Genomic DNA, 20,670 nt, shown 5'->3' on the forward strand with positions numbered 1-20,670 from the left:
CAATATACCAGAAATGGAATGGCTTTTAAAAAGGAGAATTTAATAAGTTACGAGTTTACAGTTCTCAGCCTATAAAAATGCCCAAAATAAGGCGTCCAGAGAAAGATACCTTAATTCAAGGAAGGCCAATGGATCAGTAACACTTCCGTCAGCTGGGTAGTCACATGGCTGACATCTGCTGGTTCCTTGCTCCTGGGCTCCATTGCTTTCAGCCTCTGTCCTGTGGGGGTTCCTCACTTTGCTTCTCTGGGCCTGGCTTTCATCTCTTGACTTCCCTTGGTTTTCTCCAGGTACTGGCTTGCTTAACATCTCATGGCGACGTCTGCTGGGCTCCAAGCATCTCCAAACATCTGTCTGTCTTCTCCAAATGTCAGCATCTTTGTCAGCTCTGCTCTGAAGTTTCTGTCGGCTCTGGCATTTCTGTAGGCTCTGCTCTCAAGTTTCTGTTGTCTCTATCGTTTCTGTCATTTCTGAGTTTTCTGGCATTTCTGACTCTCTCCAAAATGTTTCCTCTTTTAAAGGATCCCAGTAAACTAATCAAGACAGACCAGGAATGGATAAAGTCATATCTCCAGCTAATCAAAGATCACACCCACAGGTGGGTGTGTCATATCTCCATGGAGATAATCTAAAGTTTGCAACCTACAAAATTGAATCAGGATTAAAAGAAACACCTGCTCCCACAGGATTGGATCAGGATTAAAACCTGGCTTTTCTGGGGTACATAGTACTTTCAAACCGGCACAGTAACACAAACCCAAAAGCCAGTGAAATAAATCAGGAGGTTCCTTTTTTCCTTAAGTAAAAAAGCCCCAAGGTAGGCAGTCCAGTTGGATATGATGGCTCCATCATTTGCTCAGTGTCCCAGGTTCCTTTTGGCTTTCTGCCCCACAATCCTTAGATTGTGACTGTTACCTGCATGCTTGCAAAATGGCTTATGGAGTTCTTGTCAGCATTTCAGGCAGGAAAAGGGGTTAAGAACAAAGACCCAAAATTCTTGTCCTAAATTAGTCCTCTTTGAAGAACTTTCCTAGAAACCCATCCTGGGACTTACACCTCATTGCCCAGAGTGTGTCGCATGATCAGCCTCAGCTGCAATAGAATCTGTGCACAGAGCTTCCCTGAATAAAATCAGGGATATGCTGGTGAGGAAGGAGTGGAGGGTGGATTTGGGATAGCACAATAGCAGCTTTGCCACCGATTTAGAGCTAAAATAGTGTAGTAGTTAGGCTTTAGGCTTGTTGGCTGCTCTGCTGTCATCAAGAGAGAACACTGCAGGGAAAATGGCCTTTATCAAATAGAGCATTATTCCCACTTAGGGCCTGAAATGAAAGATAAGAGAAGAGGTTTCTGTTGTTCCATCTTCCTAACTCACCCATATCTTTTGCTTTCATCATCTCTTCCCTTCTCAGCTCCCCTCCCAAGCACCATCACCACTACCACTGAATAGATGGATTTGTGGGAGGCTCATAACAAAACAAGGCATCTAAGAGAGAATGGCCAGGATTTTCTTGGTCATGGGATTTTCAGACCAGTATGGTTTTTTAAGATTTGAGATAGGCACTGATAACTTATGTGGTGGGATAGTAAATTTATATACCTCAACTCAAGTATACAGAAATCTTGTTCTGAAATTCCATTCCCACGAATGGCAGTGCAGAAGTTTAAACTCATCAATCAAAAAACTCATTCTTTGAGGTTAACCATGTCATTTGAGCAAATGCCCACAGTTAAGAGTTTCTTCACTCTGTCTCTTTTCCCAGCCAAGATGGTGTGGTAATCTAGTGTAGACTCACATGTCTCCTTTGTGTTTGAGGAAGGGCCTTCTTAGTGCCTTTCTAGTCTCTGCTGGCCCAGAGAGCTTCTGTTCCTGCACATCTCTGAACCTCTGTCCCTTATGGGGCCATTGACTGTGCCGTTGGCCTATGGCCTATGGCCTATGACCTATGAGCCTTTGGCACCTGCTGCTATTGACCATAAAACCCACCACTGCCTACAGGCAAACCTCTTGCCTTTGGCCAAACCTTTTTACCTTAGGATATGTTTCAGAATACAGTGTTAAAGGCACAGACAGGAGTCAGTTCCATTCAAGACAGTAGGGTACATCATATCTGGTCTCTGCAGATTTCTCCTTTTTAATGGCACCCTGCTTTGCTGGGTATGGCCTCCACAGGCCTCCCCTCCTTTAGTTCCTTGGTCACAGAAGTCCCGTATTTCCTTCAGATATCCTGAGGTTCCTACATCCATTGACTGGGCTCCCTCACAGGGCCTGGGAACTGTGCCCTTGCTGCCTCTGCTTTCCCAAGGTAGGAAATCTGCCCCACCTTGCAGTCCAGTGGGGACAGAGCCCACAGCCCTATCAAGTCACTGAGGCTTCTGAACACTACAATGTGTTGTGCTGCACCAGCCAGCCCTTAGGCCCTTATACACTCTGCCTTAAAAACTGTAGCAATCATAAAAACAAAAGTGACGTTTATCAGTCCCATAAAGACCCATAGCACTGGTTCTTCTCAATTTTCTGCACTTGGTTGTTGTTAATGCCTTGTTGAATGAGTGTGTGTGTGTGTGTGTGTGTGTGTGTGTGTGTGTGTGTGTGTGTGTGTTTTACTAAGAGAGAGAACAAATTGTAACAGGCTTTTAGTGAAACAAAAAACATTTGCTCTCTAATTATATTTATTATTCCATTCTCATTTCCTAATTTACTTTCTTATTTTGGAACAGGCTTTTCTCTTAGCCTAAAACTACAGTTGAGTTTTCTGAGTAAATAAAAACTGCTGGTTTCTGCTGCAGCATGTAAGAGGACTTGTCAATATGGTTTATATTTTATTCTTATTGAAGATTGCAATGAACTATCAGGCTGGAAGCCTGCTGATGGTATAAGTCCTTGCCTTGCCCCTTACCAGAATTCCCTTTTGGAACTACTTAGCATAGCAATGTTTTGAAATACAATTTCCAAGACTGTTTTTTCTATGTTTGTTCATTCATTTTTTCAGTCATTCAGTCAGTAAATACTTATTGTGTACCTGTAACTACCAGACATTATTCTAAGGAATGGGAATATAGTCCTGAATAAGACCATCTTGGAGCTATTAAATCCTAGTAGGGGGAAATGGACAAGTAAGCCATCAAATAGGTGAGATAATATCAGATAGTGACAGTACTTATAGACACAGTAAAATAGCTGATGTGGTAGAGACCAGAGAGTGACTTGACAGAGCCTTTAGTTTGAGTAGGCAGGAAGTCTGCTCTGAGGAAGCAACATTGGAGCAGAAAGGTGAAAAATAAGGAGAAGTCACAGCTATATTGATTTCTAATCAGAGCCTCCAAGCCAGGGAAAACTGAAGTGCTGGCTCTACTGTTGGTGCATTCATATTAGCTAGGGGGCCAAGCGCAGAATCTAGGAGTCACAAGTAAAGACCTGACAACCTTGGGGGAGAGATAATAGTGGCTTCAGCTGGAGTGACAGCAGAGAAGGTGTTAGGAAATTGGTGGGTTCAAAGTATGTTTTGTTGGTAGAGTTGACAGTGCACAGTGATGAATTATATAAGGAGAGTGGAGAAAAATGAGAGATCAATCATTTGAAATGATCATATATAGACCCTTGCATGGGAAAATATTCACCTGATCTTGTAACAGTGTAATGGCCAAGTTAGTACTTCCATAACATAGTTTATTTGCATAGACTTAGCTCCGTTGAAAATGGAGATATTTTAGTAGAATCTGCAGAATAATCTACTAATCATTTTAGGAGCATCAACTGTGTGCCTGGTGGTGTAGGGGTGAAGAAATGAGTAAGATATTGTCCTAAACAGTTTTTTAAAATAGTTTTCATTACAGAAGTCACAGAAGAGTCACATACATGTTTGTCTATATGCTTAGAACACTGACAGAAAATGTACAAAAATCTTGAATATGATTATCTCTGAGTGATGGAATTTGAGCAAAAAAATATATTTGTGTTCCAGTTTTTATGTAATGATCATTATTCAATTTATAATAGTATTGTATTTTGAGATAAAGCTTATATAGAAACATTTCAGAAATTTTTGAAAATAAAAGAAAAACTTATTCATGATAAATTACATCCTGAACTATACCACCTAAACTCTACCCACTGTTGTTAGGATTTAAAAATATTTCTTAAACTTATTGAATGCGTATTTTAGTGCAACTGTAATCATAGTAGATATTCTTCCTATCCCATTTTCAGACTTTTCTTTAAAGACATTTAGTGTCAAAAGGAGCAAGAAAGTTAAATAACTTAAAAGTCTAGTAAGTTCAAAAACGTTTTCTTTCCTCGTTTTCCTTTTTACTTCCCTCCACCTTCAGAAGTTTTGAGCTATGAGGATATTTGTAGTCTGACAATGGCAGAAGATGGAAGCCCTAAAAAGGTTAAAAGTACCAGCAGGCAAGGGTGCCAGTGAGAACACGAGGCCCTCTAAGAAGGAATAGGGGCAAGGGTGGTGCCAGAGTACAGAGCAAGCCACGAGGAGCAGAAGTGCACACCCATCGTTTTTGATACGTAGTTCCTGTTGTGAATCATGGTCATGACAAAGTCACAGCTTTCTCACAGTCTTCAGTAATCTGCAAGAAAGCAGGAGTGAAACAGTGAGTAAATTCCAGTCCTCTGTCTTCCAGTGTCTGAGAAAATCTTCAAGGCCAGATCTGCTGTGGCTGATTTTTCCCTCTCTACAGCTCCATGGAGTGGAGGCCAGGGGTCAAAGTGAGCTACCAACATACACAGAGGAGTAGCAACGGGAAGAGAACAGGACAGAGGGAGGGACAAGGGGAGGGTCTCCAGTAGGATGGCAGCCTGAGATACAATTCATGGATACTTTGAGAGGGCCGTCTCTGAGCAAATGCGGCCACCTCGCAACAAGATTTGTAATCAGACTCATGACTTGTGTTCCTGGCCCTGGGATCTTCCTTTGGCATCCACCTGTTATTCACAGATTCTACTCTGAATAACTGACACAGTTATTACTGACAAAGCCAGATTCTACTCATAGTGACTACTTTCGATGGCCCAAAGTGAGAGTGATTCCCAGCGGCCGCATTTGCTCAGAGATGGCCCTCTCAAAGTATCCATGAATTGTATCTCAGGCTGCCATCCTACTGGAGACCCTCCCCTTGTCCCTCCCTCTGTCCTGTTCTCTTCCCATTGCTACTCCTCTGTGTAAGTTGGTAGCTCACTTTGACCCCTGGCCTCCACTCCTCAGCTAAAGAGAGGCCTAGATGGAGAGATGAAGGGAGAGGTCTTCCTTCCCCTGCTGGGTAGACAGGGACTGACCTTCCCTCCTCAAAAGCCATAACTTCTTCAGGCCTGTCTTGTCCTCTCTAGGTACTGAAACTGCTCTCTACTCTTGCTTTTCTAGGTTGTTGGCTCTCCCAGGAACTGCACCGTGCCTTGTGAGTTCCTTGACTCTGACAAAAAGGACTTGGTGCAGTTTAGTCTCCATACGAAACTCCCCCGCAGTTATCCCATTTAAGTTGCCATCTGTTTCCCATTGGCCCCTGACTGGTACTCCATCCATACTTACTGATGGAGAGTTGCTCTCTGTCTCTGTTTCTCACTCACTCCAAATGGCAAGAAAATATATGAAAAGAGAGGAGTTTTACAATGCAATATTGTCAGAAACTAGAAATGCAAAGAAGTTCAGTTTAAAAATATGAAAGTGTTTAGGGATGAAGTCTACTGATATTTTCAACTTTGAAATTCATCAGAAAATTAGATGAACGGATATAAAGCGAAGATGGCAATAGTTTATGTCAGTGTGCTGATTTGAAATGATGTATGTACCCTAGAAAAGCCATGTTTTAATCCTAATCCCATTTTGTAAAGGCAGCCATTTCTTCTAATCCCTATTCAGTATTGTATGTTTGAAACTGTAATTAGTTCATCTCCCTGGAGATGTGATTTGATCAAGAGTGGTTGTTAATCTGGATTAGGTGGAGGCATGTCTCCACCCATTTGGATGGGTCTGGATCAGTTTTCTGGAATCATATAAAAGAGGAAACATTTTGGAGAAAGAGATTCAGAAAGAACAGAACAATGCAGTCACAAGAAGCAGAGTCCACCAGCCAGCGACTTTTGGAGAAGAAGAAGGAAAACGCCCCCCAGGGAGCCGGAGAGGAAGCTGGTAGATGACACCATGTTTGCCATGTGCCCTTCCAGCCAAGAGAGAAACCCTGACCGTGTTCGCCATGTGCCTTTCCACTTGAAAGAGAAACCCTCAACTTCATCAGCCTTCTTGAATCAAGGTATCTTTCCCTGGATGCCTTAGATTGGACATTTCTGTAGACTTGCTTTAACTGGGACAGTTCCTCAGCCTTAGAGCTGTAAACAAGCAACTTATTAAATTCCCCTTTTTGAAAGCTATTTTGTTTCTGGTATATTGCATTCCGGCAGCTAGCAAACTAGAACAGTCAGAATCTAGGTATTAGGAATATGCGTGTTCCTTGTTCAGTTCTTTCAAGGTTTCTCTATGTTTGAAATCTTCACAATGAAATGTTGGAAAATTAATTCATTTACGGTCTCTTTGGTTAGCTTTTCACTTGCCTTTGAAATAATATCTAATATATATTAGAATGTTCACACGTACCCTGCATTGTCTTCAGCTTCTCACATGTATTTACTCATTTAATTTTCAAACACCCTAACAAAAGACTGCAGTTTACAGTTGTGCGGATCACATAATACACAATAGTGTGTCATCAGAGGGAGTACCAGTCACATTGTAGACATCACAGATTTGTATTTTCATTGTGACCATTTTCTGACAGCTATCAATGAAAAAGAGAAAATCAGCCTGTCATGTCGGTTTTCTAATAAGTAGAAATAAAGTATTTTGAGAAAGGTACCCCTTTCTAATTTGCGAAAAAAGAAGCTATTTAGGACAGTGGCAGCACTGGAGCGGGAGCAGCCTGACGGGATGATTCTAACTTCATAACAAAGCTTCAGTTCCCAAGCTTGAGGGTGCATCTTAGTCATCCAAAGGGCTTGGTCACATGCAAATCCCTAGGTCCCGCGTCCTAGATGTTCTAATTCTCTGGGTCTGGGCTGAGGACCATGAATCCAATGAAGCAATACTTGGAAAAACATTGAAGTGGAAGTGCTAAGAAGTGCACTGAGTGTAAAGACAAGATGCTTTCCTGGCAAAGTGCTACAGTTGCCAGGAAAGATCACAGCCGATGGCTTGTTGGTACCCTCACACCAGGCTGTGATTCTGAACAATGCTGTGAAAGGAAGACATGGCTCTTGGGAAGCCCTTTTCCAGCTTTGAAGGAAGCTTGCAGGTTTGGGCCTCTTCCAAGAGACATTATCTCCTTCCTTGTTTCCGCAGAGTATTCCAGGTCCTGTCCAGGTTAAGTGCCCACCACCTGCTTTGCAGCACGCTGAACCTGCTCAGCCCCCTCTCCTCTCTGGGGCAGTGAGCCGTTTAGGTGGTCATCTTCCCTGCCAACAGGATGCTCCACAAAAGCAGGGACCTTTTGTTCACAGTTGTGCCTGGCATGGAGTTAAAGCTCAGGAAATTTTTTTTTATAATAAATGAAATCTGACTAAGAATATACTATGTAAGACATTATAAATGGTGCATTTTTTAAAGACTACATAATAAGAAAGCAGAAGATGTTAATGGAGGATGAACCTAGGAGTGGTTTTCATATCAGTATCTGTTTTAAATTCAGTTTTAACTATTTCCCCTCCACCCCCACCAAACACATTCTCCTGTGCATGCATGGGGGGTGGGCCTTCAGTCCTTCTGCCCATCTCTCCTGAGAATCCCTGCCTCAGTAAACCACAGTCCCTGACAGGGCTGTATGCATACTTCTGGTGTGTGGTGGGGAGAAGGCAGAGGGCAGCGCATGTTTAACATTCATCAGCAGCTTGGTGTGATGCTGACCATGTGGTTGGCAGCTGGCTTAGCAGGTCCCTCAAAGCAGGTCTGCAGGAAGGATGTCTCCTGGAGGACATGCAAATGGCTCCTGTGAAGACCCTGGGATAAGTCCTAGGCACTGTAACCAAATGACAGCATGTAGTACCATAAGACTGGCCTTTTACTTTTACTATTATGTTTAAATGGCAATATATTTTACTGTTCTAAATCCTCAAAAGCAGTTTCCTTGTTAATACTAGTCACCAGAGAGGAATTGTTTTTTTAAATAGAGAGAGGTGAGCTAACACCATTGAACTTTTTTTTTTTTTTTTGGTATATTCATCATCATGATCATTTCTTAGAACATTTGCATCAGTTCAGAAAAAGAAATTTAAAAATGGAAAAAAATTCATACATACCATACCCTTTACCCCTCCCTCTCATTGATCACCAGCATTTCAATCTACTAAATTTATTTCAACATTTGTTCCCCCTATTATTTATTTTTGTTCCATATGTTTTACTCATCTGTCGATAAGGTAGATAAAAGGAGCTTCAGACACAAGGTTTTCACAGTCACACAGTCACATTGCGAAAGCTATATATCATCATACAACCATCTTCAAGAAACATGACTACTGGAGCACAGTTCTATATTTTCAGGCAGTTCCCTCCAGCCTCTCCATTACACCTTAACTAAACAGGTGATATCTATTCAATGCGTAAGAATAACCTCCAAGATAACCTCTTGACTCTGTTTGGAATCTCTCAGTCATTGACGCTTTATTTCGTTTCATTTTGCTCTTCCCCCTTTTGGTTGAGAAGGTTTTCTCAATCCCTTGATGCTGAGTCCCAGTTCATTGTAGGATTTCTGTCCCACGTTGCCAGGAAGGTCTACACTCTTGGGAATCATGTCCCACCTAGAGAGGGGGAGGGCAGTGAATTTGCCTGTTGTGTTGGCTGAGAGAGAGAGGTCACCTCTGAGCAACGGAAGAGGTTCTCTTGGGGGTGACTCTTAGGCCTAATTTTAAGTAGGCTTAGCCTGTCCTTTGCAGGGTTAAGTTTCATATGAACAAACCTCAAGATTGGGGGTCCAGCCTATTGCTTTGGTTGTCCCCACTGCTTGTCCCCATTGCTTCTGAGAATATCAAGAATTTTCCACTTGGGAAAGTTGAATTTTCCCCCTTTCTCGCCATTCCCCCAAGGGGACTTTGCGAATACTTTTTTATTCACTGCTCAAATTACTCTGGGATTTATCGGGGCATCACTCTGGACTAACCTACAAAATGTCATGCCCTACTCAAGGTTCCAAGTTCTATGGTGTTCGATTAAGCTGTTCACATAAGTTATATTAGGAAATGCACTAGTCAAAATATAAATTTTGTACCAAATAAACATTTTTTGCTTTAGTCTCACATATAAGTTAAAGTTTTAAAATATTAATTACCATCTATCTTCAATACCCTGCAGTATTGACATTCCTTTGTTCTTCCTCCTGAAAAACATTTTTAAATTTGTACATTTAGTCACTATCAGTATACACTACAGGCATTCCTAGATTATACCATCTCAGTCTTTATCGTCTGTCTTTCTTCTGATTTCATTTGTGCCCCCAGGCCTCCTCCCTCTATCATTCTCACATTCAGCTTCATTCAGTGTTCTAACATTATTGTATTACAGTTAGGTACTATTGTGCTATCTGTTTCTAAATTTTTACAATAAGTCCTGTTGCACAATCTGTATCCCTTCAGCTCCAATTACCCAATATCTACCCTATCTCTATCCCCTAATGGTCTCTGTTGCCAACTGAAATTCTCCAAGTTCATTCACTAATGTCAGTTCATATCAGTGAGACCATGCAGTATTTGTCCTTTTGTTTTTGGCTAATCTCACTTAGAATAATGTCCTTAAGGTCCATCCATGTTGTTACATACTTCATAACTTTATTCTGTCTTACAGCTGCTTAATATTCCATCATATATATATATATATATACCACAGCTTGTTTAGCCACATATCCATTGATGGACATTTTGGCTGTTTCCATCTCTTGGCAATTGTAAATAATGCTGCTATAAACATTGGTGTGCAAATGTCCATTTGTGTTCTTGCCTTCATGTCTAGATGTCTAGCAATGGTATTGCCGGGTCATATGGCAATTTTATACTTAGCTTCCTGAGGAATCGCCACCCTGCCTTCCACAGCGGTTGTACCATTTGACATTCCCACCAACAGTGGATAAGTGTGCCCCTTTCTCCACATCCTCTCCAGCACTTGTCGTTTTCTGTTTTATTGATAATGGCTATTCTACATCATTGAACTTTGAGGCTGTGTAAGAAGCCCAGACTGAAAAAGCTTCCTCTTAAGGTGGGCCACAGTGGCTCAGCAGGCAGAGTTCTTGCCTGCCATGCTGTGGGGATCGAACCCAGGTTCGATCCAATGCCTGCCCATGTTAAAAAAAAAAAAAAGGAAAAAAAACTTCCTCCTACAGATTGAATGAATAATCTAAGCTGCTGACTGCATTATATGTCAGCAAGAGGTGCTCCAGTCTCTTGCTCAAAGTGAAGACACATCTCTCATTAGAATATATTCATGTAATCTTAGAGGAAATGCTGAGCATACCAGGTTCTCTCTGCTCAACGTTGCAGCTTTCCCAACTGCACTTTGGCAGAGCGCATCTTTGGTGAACATAGTTCCTATGAAATTTGGCAGAAAAATTCCCAGCCTTTTCAGGAGTTATGGCATGGCAACAGGTGAGTTACTGTCAGAACATTAGTTATAGTATGCCATTCTTCTCTTTCCAGTAAATATTCAGGATGTGATATTACAGGAAAACTTGGAAAAAGAAGATCAAATTCTGGTTTCACTGGCAGGATTAAAACAGGTATGTTTCCTGATCTATTTCTTTGTGTCCCACAGGCCACCCATTTGGTACCTGCTGTGGGGAGGGTACTCCAGGGCAAGGAGCACTGTTGCATTAGAGCCACTGTTCCCCACCCTATCATTTCCTCCCAGACAGAGCCCCTCCCAAATCTCCATTTCCTTTCTAATGATTGTGTCTGTCTAACTTGCAGCCCAAACTAGCTTTCCATTTCCCCCGTCCCTCTTAACAAAATCCATTCTGTCTGTTCCTCACCCACAGCTAGAACAGCGTGATCCAGCATGTTCAGTCATTTATTCCATAAGTACACAAATGTCTTCAGAGCACAAGTCAAAACCACTACCTACAGCAGACCTCAGGCCCTTAAGGGCCCCACTTGTACACAACCCCTGAGGGCTAAATCAGACATAAATGTCAGTAAAAAATAGTATGCTAGTCCAAATGCACATCCATGTTACTAACAGCTCCAGCTGAGAGAGAGTCATTTTTTGTGGCCAAGGACTGTTCCCTGCTTTTTTGGGGTGGGGTGGGGGGGGGTGGGGAGGGGGATGCATGGTCCAGGAATCAAACCCAGGTCTCCCACATGGAAGGAGAGCATTCTACCACTGAACCACCCATGCACCCCCAGTGCTCCCAACTTTATAATTGTCAAGGATGTGACACTCGTGTCTGACCCTCTGAGAACCTGGCCATTAATACTCTGAAATTTTCCTTGGTCACTTATAAGTCATGGTTTTGATATATCTTGGATTTCTGTTGTTATTTCTTTTTTGTGGTAATATGGTGATTAAAAAATGGCCTATGACAAGTCTAGTTTAAATGTGCTAGAGATTTAACTAGCATTTGAAAACAAACTCACTCACCTTTTTCATTTATTTTTTTTTTGTCTTTGAAAATAGATCAAAGACATTCTAAAAGGTTCTCTGCGTTTCAACCAGAGCCAGCTGGAGGCTGAGGAGAATGAGCAGCTCACCATTGCAGATGACCACTACTGCTCCAGTGGTCAGGCCCAGGGCGAGGACAAACAAAAGCCTGCGGCCGCCAAGCAGGTACAAGAGCTCTAATGGTCATAGTCACAGTAACTCGGTGAGAGCAGACTTGCATTAGGTCTTCAGAGTTAGAGATCATCAAAGCCCTGACAAAGCTGTTTCAGATTACCACGTGTGAAGCTCAACTATGACGTACCACAAGAGGCCTGAGCCACAGCTGCTGAGCACAGCTGTGCAGGTTGTCCCCGCCAGTGTACCCTTCACCATGGTAACGATGAGACTATAGTCTCCTAGACTTCGGCAGTTCATGACCTGTGGACCTGTATGTGGTGTAGCTTTAGCCTGAGCCTCCTGGCAGCCACCCTCCTCTGAGGAATTGGAAAGCCACATCTCTGCCTTAGTTATTGTTTAGTTGTATATAGCAGATGCCCTCCATTACACTTTAGTACAGGAAGTGTTGTCAGTGCTTTCTGAATGTTGTCTTGAGATGTTTCACTTGGCTAGAACCTTTTTACCAAAATACTAGGAAAGGACGCCCCATTAATGTCCATCCTCGAAGGCAGAAATAAGCAAACTTTTTCTGTAAATGGCTGGATAGTCAATATTTTAGATTTTGTGGGCCATATAAGGTCTGTGTTTGTTTGTTTGTGTTTGTTTTTAACAAATTTTAAAAGTATAACTATAAAAACAGGCCACAGGCTAGATTTGACCCATGGGCCATAATTTCCTGGCCCTTATTCTCAAGTATTGACATTATATGTAATTTATTCGAAGCTAGAATTACAGAATTTTCTAACTTGAAAGGATTTAAGAGATTTCTTCAGTGCTTATCCTGCCTGCTCATTTTACCAGTGAGAAAACTAAGGCCAGAGAGGTTCACAGGCCCATAGGCTGCCCAACTCACCAACCTTAAGGTTTCCAGTAGTCCCTACCCAAACCATAAGCTTCCTGGCCCACGATTAGGCTTCACACTGCTTTATCTGATAAGACAAAGATAAACAAAAGATTGTTTTCATTTCCTACCTGTTTTTAATTCCTAGTAATACTTTTTTCTTTAAATCAACTCACAAAGCTTGGTCTTAAAAAATGAACATTAGCAAAATCTCGTCTAGGTTACTTTCTCAAAAATCAGTATCCAGATGCTTATAAAATATTTCTTTTCTATGATTTTAAAATAGCAAAGTAACATTTTGAAATGAATTTTTTCCCAGTTTCAAGGGAGCACTTCAGAAAGAGAGAACTCTGGGGTTGATTTCATCCAGCTTTAAAAAGCAGGTTAAGTTTACATGCAGGGTTTTGAATCTACATTTGGCCACATGAATACAGCATTGGCATTGCAAGTTTGATTTGGTTATTTCCTCCAAAATCTCCTTCCCTATGCAGATATGTTGTTTATTTGTTCAAATATTGTTGAGCATAGGCCCAGCCACCAATGTACGTCTCTATTTTTGACAATTTCATTTAAACATTTAGTATGATTCTTCATTTGAATGTGTTAAGTACTATAGAAAGAGAACTTATAAAAAAACATAATGAATTTGCTGAATTTAAAACTTCTTCAAGTTTGCCGCTTCTGGTTTTTGTAATTATAGAACCTACAGTTACCACCACTGCCCCCAGGAGATCCCAGCGTGCATACCCAGGAATGACTAAACTGCAAGATGAAAGGAATTAGGCCCTTCTTCTGGCAAACTATTTAACTCATGTACAGGGTCTAAGAGACCCTCTGCCTCTGCATGTGTTTCTGAAATAGTCAACCCTTCTTGGGCCTAAAGATCCCCCCCACTGCTAATCTGCTTCTCTGTTCCTCTATAGGGCTAAGTAGGAAAGGTAAAATAGTAGGGCTTCTCTCTTTACTCATTCCCTGCCATGGGCCCTTCCCCATGATTGTTAGCAATTTAAAAACAGACAGATGATCAAAAAAGTAATACTCCTGAAAAAGATTTTTTATCTGAGGAAGAGAGAAATGGGAAGCAGTGTTTTTCTTAGGAAGGGAAAAGCAAGAGAAATTTCTGGTGCAAACAAGTAAGTCATACAAACCAGCCAAGTGTCTGGGGCCTTCCGCTGCAATGGCCAAGGTTCTGGACTGGACTGATAAGGGAGCCAAGGGTCTACTCAGACAGGAAAGCCCTGACACACCTTCTTCCTGTAGGAACCTATGTCCCAAGCCTTGGGGCTGTCATCAGGGCTCAGAGCTTGATGAGTTTTCTTTCTCACTGCTCCTCAGGGAGAGGGAGAAGGTAGGGTGTGGTTGGAGGGGCACCAGAGAATGCTACAGCTACGAACATGCATCTCAAGTGTGCCAAGTAGGAATTTTGAAGGCCTTTCACTCCTTCCTTCCAAACATGTTTTGAGGGTCTACCATGCCAGGTTCTGGATATCCAAGGCTGTGGAATATGTAGCCCCTGCCATCATGGAGCTCCCATTTATGGATGACCCAGGATTGAGAGAGCAGTGCTAGACAGGCTTTTTTGACATTTTTTAAAGATGTAATCACCACATACTGGGTCTGTAGGAGGCCTCTTTTGCCTCAGGTCATTCCTAACTTAGAAATGGATTCTCTTTGCTTTCTTGGTTAGTCATTCAAGTACGTCTAAAGGATGGTGGAGAGGGATCAGATTCACCAGCCTTAAAGCAGAGGACTCATGGTATTCCTGCCAGTGCCCTTTCCCATCATGAACTTCGAATGGAGTGCTTCCTTTGGGGGAATGCACGTGTCCTGCCCTACCCCGTACCCTGCAAGATTGGTGGTAACATGACTAACATTGTTCTCTCTGTTAGATTTGTAAGTCTTATCTCCAACTCCGAAAACATCAGAAATGTGAAAATGTGTGGCATGAAAAGAGTCAGGCTTTGTACCTCCCTTCCATAGTGTGTCTTTCACACACTCCGTCAGGAGATATTTGATGAACTAACTCAAACCCACTGCAGAAGAAGGTAGGGATTGCAGGGCCCTGGATTCATTAGTCATCCAGCCTATACTCCATGTCTTACTGTACGTGGACCCCCTGCTTTTATCTATGCAGTCTATAACTGCATTGTCCAATAATGTAGACACTAGTCACATGTGGCCATTTAAAAAAGGTGTTGCTAAGACCCTGTCAACTCTAACGGGCTTTGTCTAAGCTGATCTTTGACTCTTGTCTCCAGAGAAAACATTTTATCTGTACTCTACAACTTGGCTTCACTGCTTTTTCTGGATACATGCCCGGTAATTAGAGTAATAGCAGGAGCCATCCTTATTTCTGGCCACAGGTTTTGAAAGTATTTCTCCTATCCATAATCCTGCTAATGTCTTCAATATGAGCTAAAGGAGAATAGGTTATTATGGTATTTCTATATTAGAGATATCACTCTAAAACTAGAATCAACCATACATGCTCTTTTGCTTTCAACCTAAGACAGGCTGTCTTAGGTTGAAATACTTTCAAAACCTTCAGAGCTGGAGGCCAGATTTCCCTCTGAAGTACTGCTTACTCCCCTTCCAGGCTCTGCACACAGCCCACAGATGGCCTAGGCCATGCCATTCTGAGGCCCATAAGACCAGAGGGAACTTCTCGCCAAATGCCTCCATGCATCTTGTTAGACTTCAGACCCCTGCACCAGACCCACCCATACTGTGGGGAGCACAGGCAAGGTGGGTGAGGCAGGCGTCAGTATACACAGCAGCACTGGGTAAGGGGCTCTTTCTACCAGGCTGGTAGTGAACTTCTTTGGTCAAGCTATGGCTTTGTTTCCATCCCAGGGTAGGCAGGGGCTTCTCTGGTCTTAACCCAGAACCTTGACCTGAGTTTAAAAAATTAAAAAATGACCTTTAGTTAAAAAATTAAAATGCTACTCATAATTGCCTAGAAAGAAAGGAAAATAACTGTAGACTAGAGTAAAATAACTGTAGACTAGAGTAAACTGTATCTCTAAAAACAGCCCCTTTTTGCTATTTTGCACTTTGCAATTGCCATTCTTGATTTTTGTATTTGTTCAATCCACCAGTTACCACCACTGTCCCAGGAGACCCCCATGTGCATACCCAAGGTGAATTAGCTATAAGATATATAAAATGAAATATGGTAACCTCTCCTGAAACTCTCCTTTAAGCAAGTAGTAAAATCACTCTAAATCTGGCAGCTCACACTGAGAGGGAGACTGTCATTATCCTTGTTTTACAGGGTAGAGCAATTTGCATGGTCAGGTCTCCCGCAAGGCTGGTAGGGATTCCACCTGTAGTCTGCTGGCTGGCTCCCAAGCCCAGTCTCTCCATGTAGTACAGACACAGCCTCTCTCATGGCCTGTCATTCCCCTGGGAGAGAAGCATTCAGCCTCAGAGTGGCTCAGCAAGTCACTGCTGGCCCTCCACCAGTGGTGAGTGCCGGGCTTCTGAGCATTAGGACCAAACACTGCCTCTTTCCAAGCTACAACATAGACGAGTGCCCCAGCTCTCCATGAAGTGTTCCATTCAGCTCTTTACCGGTTTCTTCTTTCCCCCACCTGTACCTCTGACTGTATTTCACAGGCTTCTTCAGACACTCCAGGTCATACAGATGGAGGGAGTTCAGACGACTTCATCCTGGTCTCCAAAGAAGATGAAGGGAGTCCCAGGGGGCCGTTCTCAGGCCAAGCCCAGCCTCTCCGTACCCTCAGAATTACAGCTGGGAGAGGCGAGGCCTTGGCCTGTTCCCCACTGGTATTCTCTGACCCACTGATGGGCCCAGCCTCAGCTTCCTCCAGTAACCCAAGCTCCAGCCCTGACGATGACAGCAGCAACAACAGCAAGGACTCAGGATTCACCATTGTGAGCCCCCTGGATATCTGACTAAGGTGCCCCAGTTGGACCTGCCTCGCGGGGACCCAGCCACACTCTCAGTGGCTCCGCGGCCAGCCTGAGGCTCCCCAGGGGAGAGCTCTCTAACACCAGTGCTTTATCCCAGCATGCATTGGGTATTGGGGCAGTTATTGGGACCTTTAGAGAGAATCCAAATGAAGCAGATGTTGCCACAACACCCACTTCTGTTCACCAGAATGCAAACAGGGCTTTCCAGGCCCTTACCTACCCACCACTCCATTCCAGTGGTGAGTTGGAGCTGGGTTCAGTATCCAAAATCATACTCAGCGTCAGGAAACACCAAACCAAAATTAGAATCACTTTTCCTCTGTCCTCCCTTCCCCAACTAAGAAGAGGTGGCAACTCTATCAATTTTATTTAGAAGGACGAGAAAGGTTTTGACTCTTCCCTCCCTTAAAGCATCAGGCATAGGAAAAATGGGTTGATATCCAGAAAATTTCCTCTTTGAAAATCTGTGTACTTCATTCCTACCTTGGAAAGCCATACAGCAGATCCAAATGCAATAGAATGAACTAAAACTAGTAGATTCCAGGACTGGAAATTAACCATCACTGACTTATCAGAAAACTGTAAAGATCTTTAGAAACAGAGTCCAAACTTCTGAATCATATTTTGGTGGAATGTGCTGATAGATTTTTTATTTGTTTAAAAGATACATTTCCAAACCTCAGGCCAAATAGACTTTGGCCATCACTATCTCTCCTTAAATGATTGTGCTTCACCTTTCAAAATATTCCATAGCCAGAAAACTAGGCCACTTTAAGTCAGTCTTTGCTGCACTGATTTCAGAAGCGGCAAGAATATTATATTCCTTGAATTGGAAAACGTGTCCATGACTTTGTGGAGTAAACATCTGTCAAACAGTTGATTTTCTAATAAGGTTTCTCTAGTTTCAAGGTGTATTCAACTGACAACTGAAGATTAAAGGAAAAAAGAAAACTATGCTTATCCCATCCAGAATCCCCTGTTGGCCTTAAGAGAGCAGTAACAGAGAATTGTGTCCCCTTCTGTGGGGAGTGGGACTTCCTGGAGAACATTCCAGATGCCAGGATGATGCAGCATTTCTGCTCAGCCCTTCCCTTGCCATGAGCCACATATAGGAGCTGCAGGGCCTGTGCTCAGTTGTGAGCTGCAGCCCAGACCCCAGTGGCAGGGCAGGACCAGATCTGACATGCCTGTCTGGTCTTCAGCACAGGTTAGAGACTCTCCTCTTGTCAGCTGGCAGCATAGGAAACTGTGATGAGCACAAAGCACCAGATAAGCAGTTTCTCTTCTTAAAGGAGAAGGGCCGTGAAAAGAATGCTTTTCCTCTCCTTGGCCTGAGCAGGAATTCTAACAGGAATGGGCAGGAACTGTGCCCACTTCATCTCTGTCTGGAAGGAGCAGCCCTTGCCTGTGGGTGACTGGCCCGTCGGGCCTCTGGGCAGTGGAAACTTCATGGTAACACGTGGAAAACTATGTCTGAAGGAATAGACACCATCTTCTCCCTCCTGCTGCTAACTGTATTTCCCTATAGACAAACGTGATAATAACGTGATTTCCCACCTGCTCTCAAGAAAATGGTGACAGCTTATGAGTCAGCTACTGCGGAGAGGATTCTAATTAGCTCTACAATTTGTTCTTAAACTCTAGCAGGGAAGTCTCCTCTTAACACACCTGGCACTGAAGGTGGCTATGACTCGTTTTTGCTGAGGCAGCAGTGCTAACGCCTGGCCTTCCACAGCTGCTCAGCAGGTGCACTGATGAAGCTCTCTGGGTCTTAATGGTCCTCTCTGCCCCCTGCAGGGGCGGCTCACTGAGCAAGCTGCTGCCAAGTCTGTGTCCCATGATGGCACTTTGTGCCCAAGGGGTTCCCATTCAACAAGTGAGTGGCCTCACCCCCATGTGGGGTGTTATTGGTTATTTTCTCACAAAGAACTTGGATCTTGAGATGTCAGGGTCTTCTGTTCTAAGGTGGAAAATGTAGAGCTGTCCCCACTGGGGCTCTAGCAGAGAGATAGGCAAGGTCCAGAAAATGGCTGCTCCTCTGGTGGCTGGGCCACTGTCATCTGCTCACTTCCAGCATTTTATTTGCCTTGAGAGCTAGAGTCATCATGGTCGCTAAATGTCACTGGCCACACAAGAGGCTGCTGGGCACCATCATGCTAACAGCTCTCAGCTGTGTCCCTCCAGTCAGTGGGTGTCTCCTAGTCCCTGGAAACTTCTTCCAGCCCTGCCTACATGGAGGAATGGGTCCCCTCCATTCTGTGCCTCTGTGTTGGTGCCATGCAAGAAACGATGGGTTCACTCAAAAGTGTTGCTTCTGTGACCCCCAAGAACTTCTCTCCCTCATCTGAGGAAAGGGACACACGACGGAGCATGAAGCATGGGTAATACCAACCACAAATTCCCATAGCTCATAGCGTTAGAGAACTATAGTATTATCTTTTTTTGAAGTGACTTTTATTCTTCATAGTTTAGCATTGTTTGCATTTTTATTAGTTCCAGTGCTATTAAGGATATATGTTCCTTCCTTTTTATTCTTTTATCAGATACTTATATTTAATTGCATATTTTTAAAATCCTGAATATATGAAATCTTTTTCTTTAATAGATATGGTAATCAGTGGAACGCTCTCATGGTTGGATTATTAGCAGTTAAGTACATTTTATACAAGTACAACTTAGATTAATTCCCACTGTCATCTTTTTTTTATACATGCCCCTGTATGTTTCATGCATTCCTCCTTAATCATATTAGAAATCTGAGTTAAAATTTATTTCTGTACCTTACATATCAGAGTTACAGGTTAGTGAAAGTGATCACAATTACTTTGCCTTACCTTTGTGTATATGCCAAGGAGTCATTTAACACTTGAAGCATTTAATCATACTGTATTATTCTTCTAAAAATGATCTCCTGCTCGTGTTCAGTGCTAACTGCAATCAGGGAAGAAATAACGTCCCTGCAGAATGATTGTGACTTTCAGAGGAAGGCCAGACTCCCCCTGGCCGGCCGGCCCTGCGCGTGTCCCCCTGGAACCCTGTGCATTGCCTCCTTGGGGCTGCGCTGAGGAAGCTGCACAAGTGGGGTTTGATCGTCAAACATTAACAAGAAGGAACGCTGCCCCGCTTTGTCACACAGACACCCACACCCAGCAGACAAAGCACAGCCACAGTCATGTGTCTCTAAGGAAATCCTGTCAGAATTGACCCAAGTTTATGATTTTTGTTTCTATATTTTATCATTGTGTAAGACCCTGCCTCCAGGGTCATTCCAGAACGAGAGTGTGTGTGGAGGCCCCGCATCCCGCTGGCCCTCCCCCGTGGTTCTGCCCCTGGGGGTGTAGAGCGGGGCCGGGCAGGCTGCAGAAGGGCTGTGCAGCGAACAGCGGGGAGATGGGGCTGGGTGCCGAGGACAGCCCCGGGAAGCCGGCTTCCTCTTCGCAGTCCCCAGCTGCTTTCAGTATTCAAAAACTTTGTTTTTATGGTGTTAAAGAGAAATCTGAAATTCACATAAACGGGCTTATGACCTCATTGATGTAAAAACTCCTCATGTATGTTTTCTTATAACGGCACAATTCATTTGATTTCTGCAATATTCAGTTGTACCGTGAATTCCCATCGCTTTTTGCTTATCCATCTTGATGCTGTAACTCACATTGATTTAAGAAATGATTTATCCTTTTGGCAAAGTGATCCCATTCCATATGGTTATAATAAAAGACTAAAGTGAAACTGAGAGTCTAGCTTGACGCGTTCTAGACCTGGGTCAGGGGTGGGGGCACAGGATGCTGACCAGGCTCAGGGAGCCCCGTGCACGGCCAGGCGGGCGTGGTTGATGGGCCTTGCCCCCACCCAGGAGCAGATACCTGCATGGCCTCAGCCCTGCTGCCAGGCCTGGCCCAGGGCACATACCCCGACCCTGCCTTTCCTTAACTCCCCAACCCCGGGCAAGTGGCCTCAACTCTCACGCCTCAGTCTCTTTATCTTTATATATAAAATGCTGGAAATAGTCACCTGCTTCTTAGGCTGTGGTGTGGCTTAAATGCGGTAATAGTTTAAGGTACTTAGAGCCCGAACACATGATGAACTGCAGGAAGT

At 43.4% G+C, this 20,670-nt stretch overlaps 1 protein-coding gene across 1 annotated transcript in view; it reads left to right on the forward strand.

Moving 5' to 3' along the window:
• TBC1D5 (TBC1 domain family member 5) overlaps window positions 1–20,304 on the forward strand; it is a 741,161-nt gene extending 720,857 nt beyond the window's left edge. The window contains exons 22-24 of the mRNA XM_077130039.1: window positions 10,682–10,761; window positions 11,658–11,807; window positions 16,258–20,304. Of these exons, the coding sequence (XP_076986154.1) occupies window positions 10,682–10,761; window positions 11,658–11,807; window positions 16,258–16,557 (530 nt within the window). The 3' untranslated portion in view covers window positions 16,558–20,304. The remainder of the gene's footprint in view (window positions 1–10,681; window positions 10,762–11,657; window positions 11,808–16,257) is intronic.
• Window positions 20,305–20,670: the final 366 nt, after the last annotated feature.

Source organism: Tamandua tetradactyla, chromosome 15, assembly GCF_023851605.1.
Source record: "Tamandua tetradactyla isolate mTamTet1 chromosome 15, mTamTet1.pri, whole genome shotgun sequence".
NCBI classification, from domain to species: Eukaryota; Metazoa; Chordata; class Mammalia; order Pilosa; family Myrmecophagidae; genus Tamandua; species Tamandua tetradactyla.